This window comes from Macaca thibetana, chromosome 4 (assembly GCF_024542745.1).
Source record: "Macaca thibetana thibetana isolate TM-01 chromosome 4, ASM2454274v1, whole genome shotgun sequence".
Lineage (NCBI taxonomy): Eukaryota > Metazoa > Chordata > Mammalia > Primates > Cercopithecidae > Macaca > Macaca thibetana.
Window position 1 is genome coordinate 127053532 of NC_065581.1, and position 12960 is coordinate 127066491.

Sequence of the window (12960 nt, forward strand, 5' to 3'; positions counted from 1 at the left end):
TGGATTAAGAAAATGTGGCACATATACACCATGGAACACTATGCAGCCATAAAAAAGGATGAGTTCATGTCCTTTGTAGGACATGGATGCAGTTGGAAACCATCATTCTCAGCAAACTATCACGAGAACAGAAAACCAAACACCACATGTTCTCACTCATAGGTGGGAATTGAACAATGAGAACACTTGGACACAGGAAGGGGAACATCACACACCGGGGCCTGTTGTGGGGTGGGGGGAGGGGAGAGGGATAGCATTAGGAGATATACCTAACGTAAATGACGAATTAATGGGTGCAGCACACCAACATGGCACATGTAAACATACGTAACAAACCTGCACGTTGTGCACATGTACCCTAGAACTTAAAGTAAAATAATAATAAAAAATTAACCAGCATATTAGAATGGAGGGCTGGGTGGATGGAAGGAATAACAATAAAAAAGGTGTTTTTCATACCCTGAAAGTATGAATCTTAGAGGAAAAAACAATGGCCTTTGAGACAGATTTTGCTGACCCTGACAGCATGATACAGAATCAAAGACTGGAAGTTTCCATGAGTCAATAAGATCAAACCAGCAAACACACATTTATGAACTAGGTTTTCTGCTTTTGAGAAATCCCACAGAGAAGCCTTTAGCAGGTATAAAAATCTCTCCAATGGAACAGGCTCACCGCAGCCTCCACCTCCCAGGTTTAACCAATTCTCCTGCCTCAGCCTCCCAACTAGCTGGGATTACAGACATGTGCCACCACGTCTGGCTAATTTGTATTTTTAGTAGAGATGGGGTTTCTCCATGTTGGTTAGGCTGGTCTCGAACTCCCAACCTCAGGTGATCTGCCCGCCTCGGCCTCCCAAAGTGCTGGGATTACAGGCGTGAGCCACTACGCCCAGCCCCACCTTTTCTTTTACTCCAAGACCTTGGCAGTTTCTGCTCTTACAGCTTTTTCCTATATGAAGGTAACTTTCCTTGGAAAACTCAACATATCTGCTACTCCGGGCATAATATTAGCAGAAATCTTGGGCTCAGCTTTCAATAAATGAAGAGAAGGGCTATGCATCCATATGGAGTTTTAATAACGATTTCATAAAATTGAACAGAAAGCACTTGTTGGATATTTCATAATTGTCCATTTTTATATTTGGTAATCTTTCTTATGCATCCTCTGTCACAGAGGATGCTGTTGTAAAAACCTTTCATTATTGCAGTTTAATTAAGCAAGTTAAATTTAGATACACAAATGAAGGCTGCCCTCTTATTTACATTTTGAGAGCTTAATGGTCCTTTTATAGCTTCTGAACCTTGGGGAAATAGCCTCATTTTTCATACTTAAGTACACATCCCACTTCCTGATCAGCAGGTTTCAGGGTAAACACTATTCATGAATAATAGTCAATGTACACAAAAGTAAGCAGGAAGAGAATATCTAGATTCCTTCTTAACATTTCCACAGGAGATTTAAATGGTTTAAGATGCTTTTATAAATTGCTTCCCTATTTCAAACATGACAATGGCAAACATTTCACATTTACCATGCGGCTGGACTTGCACTAAAAGCTTTTTATATGGATTGTATTTTTATTCTCTAATTAGCACAACTACACTATGAGCTCAGTATGACTTATCATTTCATCTACAGAGAGCAAACAAGAGGCCGGGACAGGCATCTGAGGCAACACCATTGGGGAGAGTAGAGCCGGGTTCACATCTAAGCAGAACGACTTCGGAGCCCATTTTTCTCTCCCACCAAGCTCAAATGCCTTTGTCATTATATTGTTCTTTGGCTACGATCTGTTGTTGTTGTTTTTCCTTTCCTGGTTTTGGAAGGGGCCACAGTGTTTCCATGTTGCATCCTATCTGGACAGGCCTGCTGTGTCTTTTTATTTTGGCTTCCAGATACTCTCAGTGAACACCCTTCACTCGTGCCAAACTTGGTGGTATATGCCTATTATTCAGGAATTACATTTTCACTCATTCTGACTCTCATTCAAAAACTGGTTCTTGTGAGGTTGTTAGTATCAACAACCTCAATCCCTGGCAGCCCTCTCTTCCTCAAGACCCTCTGCTCCTTGTCTCTCCTTCCCCCTAGTTCCATCAGCAGGGGCAGTGGCTTGACACTTCCCCTCTCTTCCTCCATATGGCAAAGGGCTAACAAGCCTCTTACACACCAATCCTGCTTCTTGCTACTTTCAGAAACAACACTGTCTTTTGGAAAGTGAACCTGCAAATAATGAAAGAGCTCACAGGGCTCTCTTAAAATTCAATTAAAAACAAATACCGATAAAACAAACACAGAGTATCCATATAAATGTGTAAAGGAAAGTATTCTTTCCATCTATATTAATACATATTTTTAAAGTGACTTGTATTGTAATGAGAGGTCAGCTGATTGGCTGCTGCTTTCTGACAGTCACATAAAAATTTTCTACATGCTCAAAAATAATTTTCTCTTAATTTTCACTCTTTAATACCACATAATACCACCATAAAAAACACATGTATCTGCTAATATAAGTACTCTCCATGAGTGCTGATAATTAGCCTTTTTCTCCATCATTTGAGAACACAGAAAATCATTCCTCTTTGTGGTTTGAATGTATACTCTTATCAGAACATACAAATCCTGTAGATATTCTTTTCAAGAAATGGAAGGGAAATTATTCTAAGCATATTAAAGTTCAGCTTTGAAATGATAATGTTTCCAAAAGCCAAAGGCATATGCCAGGCATTCAAGAAGCCAAGTTTTCTGTTGGACATATTTTTGGGAGTGCTGGAAGGCACACATTACTCTGGGCTGCAATACAGATTGAAAAGAGAAGGCTTTTCAATAATCATTACAAAAGGCATTCTTCAGGGTTTTGAAGATGCGGAGGGGATTTAATCTATAAACATCTCTCTAAATCTCCTATGTGGTTTCTTAAAAACTAGTTTTTTAAATCAAATGCTTTTCAATTAATCGTAGGCAAATTAGACCAAGAAAGCAATATGCCTGGGTAGAGCAGGGTAAGGGGAACCAGTACTGTTATTTACATGGTTAAGGCCTCAAGTGAAGCAAACGTAAGCATGCAGGGCTCTGAGACACAGGGCACTACAACTAAGAATGGCGCACCACACAGCATGCTTCCCACAGATCAATTCCTTAGCAGAAATTCCCCTGGTAGTAATCAGAGAAGGGTTCACTCCAGCGCTGGGGCTTAGTTCCACCCCAATATTTATCCCAGTTAGAGATAAAGCAGCTGTGAACAGGAGGCACAGACACAAGCAGTACTCACCTCCGCGATCTTCAGCACGGCACTCCCATTCAGATCAAATGTCGGTGTGTAGGTGATGCACAGTAAAACCTTTAACAAGGTGAGAGATGAAAGAAGAGACAAGGGGTTAACAGTATGAAAATTCACTGTTGTTTCATATGCCATTTGTGTAGTCCTGTTTTTATGATTCCTTTGCTATTTGCTTTATCTAATGTTTCTTTATATCCCACCCACTGCTTTCTCATTAGTGGCCGCGCATTGCCTAATAAAGTAGAGACCATCCTTTAAAAAATAAAGGCTGCTAATCTCTCCCTGTGGAAAGGACTTGCAAGACTGGCCAGAAACAGCGTCTTTTAACAGCTCCAGGAGGTGTGTCCAGTAACAGCAAAAACCACAAAAGAGTTGTTGAGTAGCAGTCATTTTAAAAATGCCAGGCTTAATGCTAGACACTTCACATGAATTATCTAGGTTGATCTTCTAAATAAGTGTTATTATTATTATTGCCCCCGTTTTACTGGTGAGAAAACCAAAATTCCATGATTAAATATGTTACCTAAGGTCACACAGGTAGCAAGTTGTTGAACGCAAGTAATCTGCCTCCATGTGCCCACTCACTAGGCAAAGCCATCTCCACCTCTACTGGGACTCAAAGGTCAGTGCCATTTTCTATTCCTATCCCCTTCCCAAATCCACATGGAATTAGAAATTCTTTTATGGCATTGTCCTCTTCCCTCTTGCAATTTCTTCCAGAATGCTGCATGGGGTTTACTTACTCCCCTTATTTTCCAAGATACATAGACAATGGGTCGATGACATTTGCAAGATCTTTCAGGACCACTAAAAACTTCACTTTCTACTTGTAGAGCCTTTAGGGAACAGATCAATAAAAGCCTGTGGCATTTTAAGAATTGCTTCTCAATTTGTGGGTAAGAGGCTACTCTCTCCCTCTTCACTTAGCTCTGACTTTTCTTGCTGTAGAAGACAGACACAAGAGTGCTGATGTCTGCTCCTTTATCTCGAACCCCACAGCCATCCCCTGCCTGCAGCTTGGACTGCCAGGGGCAATCTTCTGAACATTTTTCTCATCTGTTCAATTCATGAAGGAGCATGGAAGCCTAGCAAATTTACTTAATACAGGAAACTGCAATTGTCAGATGTGACAGGAAATCTCTGCCCATCTCTCAGTCTTAGCTGTCAGCTAGGCCAGTCCTAGGAACAGTTGCTCCTTCACAGAAAGCAAGTGTGTATGCAATTAAAGGGGGAGGGAAAGATTTTTTTTTTTTTTTTTTTTTTTTTTGCCACATTTAGTCACAAGGGTGGGTATTAATTGCAGGGGTGCTCCTCAGTCTTTTGATTCTTAAAGGGACTTAATCCAAGAATCAACACCAGATAAAAATCGGCTCAGTCACCTGGGCACAGTGGCTCACACCTGTAATCCCAGCACTTTGCAAAACTGAGGTGGGCGGATCACTTGAGGTCAGGAGTTCAAGACCAGCCTGAGCAACATGGCAAAACCCCATCTCTACTAAAAATACACACACACACAAAGATTAGCCGGGCGTGGTGGTGGGCACCTGTAATTCCAGCTGTTTGGGAGACTGAGGCATGAGAATCACTTGAACCCGGGAGGCAGATGTTGCAGTGAGCCGAGATCACACTGTTGCACTCCAGCCTGGGCGACAGAGTGAGACTCCATCTCAAAAAAAAAAAAAAAAATCGTCTCAGTGCCAAGGCGATTAAGAAAAAGGGACTGGGGAGCAACTGCCCCTTGGCCTCAAGGGAAATGGCTTTCTTTTGTTTCATGACAATCTTTGGGAGTTGGGATTTGGTAGGCAGGGAGTGATGAAGCTGAGGACAGCAGGGTCACCAGGACCTACCCTGGGCTTGGAGGGAGGCTACGTCTTCCAGGCCCCTATAAGTACATAGTGGTGGTCCCATGGCTGAAAAGCCCTGTTCTTGGCTCCTCCTCTACTTGTTTTACCACGCGGCTTGATTGGCTTCTTTCCAGTCTCAACTTAGATGTCGCCCCCTCAGAGAGACGTTCCCAGATGCCCCTCTCTAAAGTACTTGCTGTCACATCTCCTTGTTTCATTTACTTCAGAGCAGACATTAGTCTCACAAATGACTTGTTTGCTTATTTGCAATCTTCTCATTAGACTATACTATCCGTGGAGCCTCTGAAAGGCCCTCAGGATACTGTCACATGATGCTTTCTCACTTTGAAGTTTTTTATCTTTAGTGCCATGTTTCATGGTGGGCGGTGGGGAGTCTGAGGTGGTGGTGGCCAGCAGAGGCCACTTGGTCCATCTGGGCTCTTGATTTTTTAAGTATTGACAATAAAGACTGGTATCACTTTACAATATGAAAATAATGATGGCAAACATTTGTCCGCACTGGTTAATTATTAACACTGCTTATAGGACTGACGATTGACTTTCTGCCTTCTGCGGCTCTATGCGTTCATACAAGGTACACAAAGGTAGGTTTAGGAAGAAGCGTTCAAAACTTGACCCAGTTTTCTGTGAGCAAGAGCTGCTTTTCGGCAGCAGTGGCTGGAAGCAGGAGCAGTTCCCATGGTGAGGTCTTCGTGAGGGTGTTGAGTTAGCAGTATCGGTAATAAAGATTCTTAGGGGAATGCAGGAAGCTTGACTTCCTGTGTTTCAGGGAAACCCAGCATATGCAGAGGGAGGCCTCCCTGCAACAGTCCACAGAAGCTGAGGATACCTGCACCCAGGCCCCCAGCCAATGCTGACCATGTTCACAGGATGTTGGAAGGAAGGCTTTCCACACCTAATGTCTGGCCAGCAATAGTCAAAGACTCACTGAGCTATATGCGGGGGGAGGGGGAGGGAAACTGAAAACAGGAAATAATGAAAGGAAGGTAAAGCACATTAATGGAGCCAGTTCCTTAAGCTCATGCAGTTTGTTGCATGAAAAGCACAGCAGATTTTAATTACAGGGCTGATGGTATCCACGCCCTCCTGGGACTCACAAGATATAGTAAGGGCAGAGTGTCTAGCCAGGATGATGCAGCAGATGAAAATGACTTATCAAAACTGTTGATGCTCCCAATGTGTTAATTCGCTAGATTAAAACACGGACTAGGGGTAGAAAATTTAGGGCAATAACAAATTGAAATCATCTGACTTCCATTGCATAATGAGAGGGCAACAAGTTTAGATTAACATTCTGAGCATGCTGGCCCCATGGAAAACAGAAGCAGCTAAATATTGAGGGCAATTTTATTAAAAATATATCCTTCACAGGGTCATTAAAGCATATTGACTAAATTACCATGGAACAGCAGGAACTTGAGTGATGGGTAGCGTCTTGCAATCTATACCAGCTTGCAGAAACTGCCTTCATAAATGAGCCACAAGGAAAATAGGGAAAACAGGGGCAAAGCTTTCCATGAAAATGGAAAAATCATTCAATGGCTAATAAAAGTCCCAGATCACTTTATTTAAAAACTTGATAACTGAATAGCTACTATGTGCAAGAAGCAATCCCTCAATTTAAAATGTGTACAGAAACCCTGGGTTTAGGAAAAAAAATTAGAATTAGACTTGAAAGGAGAAAGCAAAGCTGATTTATTGCAAGAATTGGGCACAAGTGATAAGAATCTAGAAAATAGGGGAGCATCACACACTGGGTCCTATTGTGGGGAGGGGGAGGGGGAAGGGGAAGGGGGGGGGGGGGAGGGGGGGGGGGGGGAGGGGGGGGGGGAGGGGGAGGGGGGGGGGGGGGGAGGGGGAGGGGGGAGGGGGGAGGGGAGACGGATAGCTAATGTAAATGGAGATATACCTAATTAGGAGATATACCTAATGTAAATGACGAGTTAATGGGTGCAGCACACCAACATGGCACAAGTATACATATGTAACAAACCTGCACGTTGTGCACACGTACCCTAGAACTTAAAGTATAATTAAAAAAAAAAAAAAGAGAGAGAAAGAAAAAGAATCTAGAAAATGCGGTCACGTTAAGATGAGAGAGGGATGGATGTGGACAGATAATGATGACGAGTACAGAATCGCAGATGTGCTCTTTTAAGAATATCCTGAATTAATCCTCTCCCAAGGACATGTCCTGGTCATGATCGGGAGTTTCCCTGCCCAGTGGCCATGATCAGGGCAGAGCAGAGGCTATGATGTCAGGGCCACAAATGAGACATGATCATGCATGTGACTTGGTGTTTAATTGTTGTGTGACTTTGTCTATGTCCCCTAGCCCTTTACCTTTAAAATTCCCATCCCACCTTCCAAGGATATTTACAGGAACAAATAAATTAAATGAATGTTTAAAGAAATAGTGCAGATGAGAGAGATCTTTAAGACTGTCTTCTCACAGAAGCTACACAAGTCTCATTTGATGTAGTTCATGGTAGCTACTCCGACATAGATGATTAGGCTTATTTCAAGTAAAAAAAAAAAATAGAAATATCAGATAATCCACATTGAAAAGCAAAAAACCTTTGATTTTCACTCCATGTCTTATCAATGCCACAAGTTCTCATTTTTCTGATCCAGCTCCACTTTCTTCCTTCTGTCCTCCCTTTTAGGCTACGATTCAATTCCAGTCATTATTCACTAAGGTTCTAATTGCTGTGGGATTACAATATAAAGGAAGCACAGTCTTTGACATCAAAAAAACCCTCACCATGTATTGGAGAAATGAATGCCTGCAACTGTTCTTCAAGGCTGGCTGTGATAAGTGCTTTCGCAATTGGGAGGTATATAATAATTTGGAAGGCTAGAAGACACAATAACTTTGGAGAAGACAGACTTTGCAGATGAGAGGACATGTGAACAAACCACCAATACTGGAGAGAAAAGGGAGGGAAAGACGCGCCAAGCGAAGAAGTGTCATGAGCAAGGCATAGAAGTATGAAAGCAGAGGCCAGGGATGATGCTAGAAAGATCAGCTGGAAATTTACTGGATGTCAATTTAAATGCCTTATGTTAAGTGCTTCATACATATTAGGACTGGTCAGGCCAATAAATTATAACTAAAAGGAGATAAACTAGGGCAAATTGGAAGTCAGAGAGATAAAACAGGCACTTAATAAAATACAGACGATGTCGAAGACAGATCCTAGTTGTTCCAGTGGCAATGAACTGACTGTTGCACATTTGGAAAAAAGATGCAGGGAGAGTGGAAGGCAATAGTCACCCGTGTTTGAAACCTGGGTACCATCCTACCATTGCCCTCCCACCAAACCCTACTGTCCTAGTCCACCTAGCTGACATCTCTCATACCCCACCATTCCCACATATTTTACAAAGCTTTATATTATATATTAATGAAGTAACATGCTTTGGAGAACAGAAATATAATTCGTTCAAATTGCATAATATAAAATACTTAATGCTACAGAATGGGCAGACAACTCAAAACGCTTATTCCTATAGCACTTATTTGGAACAGTTTAGATACACTACTTAAATCTGTATACTTACACACATACGCACACACACACGCACACATCATTGGATTTCTCAGCTTCTTAGCAATAAGGTCTACCTTTGTTGATGCCTGCTATGTTTATAGCACCTTGCTGGGCCCTGGGAGGTGCCAGGAGCAGCTGGGCCTTGGCCCATGCTCAATACCTTCTATAAAATGTCCAGATGAATGGTCATCCTCACAGTTTCAGTGGAACTGTGCATCTATGTGCTTATTCATGATTGTAAAATGTGTAGACAATGTAGTAAAACAGCCCTGGTGGTATGGAAGAAAACTGTTCTGGGCATCTGAATGTCAGATCCAGGTGGCCTGACTGGTGAAAGGCAGTTTTTGTAACCAAGCAAGGTAATACTGGAGTTTCAGGTGATCTGGTTAGGGAAATTATAATTTTGTAATCCCTCATTCAGGATTACCAAATTACACTAATCTGGCAGGACCTCGCTTGGATGGGGAGAAAATCATCTCTAGTATAAGCAGAAAGCATCTCCCATGAGACATTTCTGGTATTTCCCATTATGCTCTGCTGAGAACCTATCTTCTGCACTCACCATCATAAATGGTGACTTGTACAGGGTTTATGAGTTGAAGAGCTCATTTCTGTCAAGGTTCCAACAGAGCCCTCTGCAGGACCATTTCCAGGGGATTCAAGGGTGAAGAAGTGAGTCCTGAAGTGATGAGAGAACAACTCCGTGGCCACACTACATCTACCTGTGTGCTGGATTATTCAGGCTCTCATTCATTCACTCAACAAATATCTGCTGAGGTGTTGCTAGAGGCCACATCCAGTGTAGGTATTGGATACACAGCAGTGAACAAATAAGATAATCTCTTATCTTGCAGAGCTAACATCTGGTACGAAGGTGGTCATAAAATAAAAAATTACAATAAGCTGTAATGAATATTCTGAATGGGAAAATGCAGTGTCCTCTGGGAAGGCATGTCAGGGTCTAACACATAATACACAAGGTGTAATGCTGTATTCATCCTCTCATGGAACTCTAAATTTCACATGTTATAATACATATAAATCAAACCTAGGGGAAGAGAAAAGGGTACCATCAAAATGGGAACTGATTTTGGGGAGTCAATCTACCTGTATGCCATATGGTGGGCATGAGGGCCTACTGAATGAACAACAAATTATTTTTCCTTTTTCTTAAACTGTTAAAAATTATCTTAATTAACACACAACTCCTTCTTGGGGGGAACTGTGGTTTCATTTTTCAAAATATCAGATGTTATTTATAAATCAAACCAAACAAAATAAGCTAGTTAGGGCTCCAAAAAGTACAGCCCACAGAAGGCCTTGCATTTTTTTCTCTCTTGGTGTATGAAGAAAACCTTAATGCCAGGCGCATTTCAAAGCCCGACTCTGGCTCTGGCTGCGAATTTAGCTTTGTTACTTAACACACATTTCCTTCTGGCCTCTCATGTAGATTGGCTTTAAACTTCATAAAGTTAAAAATCATTGCATAATTCATTCTCTTTAGAAACATTCCAGTTCTTTTTTTACTCTGTCAAATTCAGCCGCAAGAACAGAAAATTCAGTGACAAGCACAGGAATACTGAGACACCAAACGCCCTGCTACGGGGTGAAGAGTGTGCTGCCTTCCGCACGTGCAGCCAAATGGAGTGTTCATTGCTGGAAGTGTACCCCGACCATGAAATGTCAACAGAGATTTTTTTCCCCTCATGGTTCAGGCACAAACAACAAAGCAGACTTAGTCTTCTGAAGTTTGCAAAATGGCAGAATGTTTATCTTCGGAGTGAGGGAGGGATGGAGTCACAGAGTAAACAAAGAATTTTCAGAGGACATTTCCTTACTTCAGTTTAAATTATGGATGTCACAGAGTGGTATAATAGACACTGGAGACAGAATGGGGGAGGGAGGAGGATGAGGGATAAAAAAACTACATATCAGGTACAAGGTACACTACCCAAGTGACATGTTCACTAAAATCTCACACTTTACCACTACACAATTTGTCCATGCAACCAATAGCCACTTGTACCCCTAAAGCGATTAAAATTTTTTAAAAAAATAAAATGTTAATGACAAAGACAAACCTTTTTTCTTACTTTGATCAAGGTTTTTCAATCTTGGCACTATTCGCATGTTAGACAAAATAATTCCTTTTTTCGGGGGGACTGTCCTGCTCATTGTAGGATATTTAGCAGCATCCTTGGCTTCTACCCAATAGATGGCAGTGGCAATACCCCCATTCCCCCAGCTCCTCCTTCCCAAGGCCAGTTGTGACAAGTGAAGATGTCTCCAGGCATTGCGAAATGTCCCCTGAGGACAAAATTGCCCCCACCTGAGAACTACTGTTTCGTTCATTTCTATCCCACATACCTTGTAGACATAACTCAGAACTTCTACCAACGAGCTTGTCCAACCCTGTGGCCCATGGGGCACATGTGGCCCAGGACAGTTTTGAATGTGGCCCAACACAAATTCATAAACTTTCTCGAAACATTATGAGATTGTTTTGCTTTTTTTTTTTAAGCTCATCAGCTATGGGTCGTGTTAGTGTATTTTATGTGTGGCCTGAGACAATTCTTCAGATATGGTTCAGGGAAGCTAAAAGATTGGAAGCCCCTGCTCTACAACATTGTTCCAATTCCAAAAGGTTGAGAGCTAGAATCTAGGACTTCCAGAGAAGAACTAGGATGAGCCACCGATCCTTCGCTTTGCTTCAGAGACTGTGGATTGCAGGTCACAACAAGTAGCTGGGCTACAACCTCGATCTTTATTTTTGACCCTAAAGGCTGAGGCAGGAGAATGGCGTGAACCCGGGAGGCGGAGCTTGCAGTGAGCTGAGATCCGGCCACTGCACTCCAGCCCGGGCGACAGAGCGAGACTCTGTCTCAAAAAAAAAAAAAAAAAAAAAAAAAAAAGAAAATGCATCAAGTTATTTTATTTCATAAAACATCTACCACTACTAGCAGGTTATCAACCAAATCACTTTCTGGCTCAACTTGCCAAACTTCTGGCAAACAGCTATTCTGAGAGACTTTTTAGTCAACAGATTTTGCTAGAGCTCCTAAATACTCAAGGTGGAAAATCTTTCCAATTCCTCATTGGTTTACGGTCATGTCACGGGTTCTTTTCTGGCCTTTATTGATTGCCACTAGAAATAAGTTACTGATATTCATCAGATATGCCCTTAGCACCGAATTCTAGGAAATACTGTACCAGTGATATTCATAAAAAATATGTAAATATTAGTTATAATTAATTTAGCTAATTCACTTGAACAAATAATCTGTTCATTATTTATATTTTCTTCTCCCTTCTAAACTTTCTCCCCTGGCCAAGTCTTATAACTGTCATCTCTAACGAGAGGCCTCACAAATCTCTTTCTAGAGTCGTTTTCCTCAGGTTGTAATCCTTAATTTCAGTTTCTAAACATCACAAATAAATATTGACATATTAGACCAAATAATTCTTTTGTGCAATTCCATGAAAATCACATCAACCTCAATAAGGCTCTAATATGGTAAACGGCTAAACATTTCTTGTTCTAAAATTCTTAATTACCCTTGTAGATATCCCCATCAAGAAATAGAATCTATTTCTCTATCTTTTAAATATGAGGTATGGAGTGACCATTAGCTTGAAATGACCAATGGGACATCAGCAAGCAAACAAACAAACCCCCAAAACACTTGGGCCTCTGAGTTCCTCAATTTTCCCTGCCACTGCCACCACGTAGATAACCTGCCACACTAGAAAATGAAAGACCTGATGCAGCAATTGTAAGTCTGCCAGCCCCAGTCAAGCCACCAACTGACCAAAGATGTATGAGCAAGCACAGCTGGGATCAGCAAAATAACAGGACAGCTGAGCCCAGCCTTAACTGCCTACCGCATTTTGGGGTGGTTTCCGATACATGAGGCATAGTCCCAACCATATTTATTTTAGAATATGAACTTGCTTTACTATTTCAAATGAATTCTAGAAGATTCAGCTGTGTTTATATGGCAAGGCAATTTAGTTGGTCAAGATGAGATCTACTAATTCCAACCCTTATGAAGAACAAACTGGATTGGTCAGTAACGTGTTGATTACTGCTGGATGATAGATAACATGTGATTAAGACAGGAAAAAGAAAAGGAAATTACTGTGGAAGGGCTGAGTTGATGCCCTTCCAGCAAGTATATTAGACATGAAGACAAGCAAGTGTATTAAAACCTGTACCCAAAGGTTGAGTGGAAGAGTTATTTTTTCGTTCCATTGTACA

At 41.6% G+C, this 12960-nt stretch overlaps 1 protein-coding gene across 1 annotated transcript in view; it reads right to left on the reverse strand.

The window, feature by feature from the left end:
* ARFGEF3 (ARFGEF family member 3) overlaps positions 1–12960 on the reverse strand; it is a 190354-nt gene that overhangs the window by 118545 nt on the left and 58849 nt on the right. Inside the window, exon 5 of the mRNA XM_050787319.1 lies at positions 3275–3343. Coding sequence (XP_050643276.1) covers positions 3275–3343 — 69 coding nt within the window. The remainder of the gene's footprint in view (positions 1–3274; positions 3344–12960) is intronic.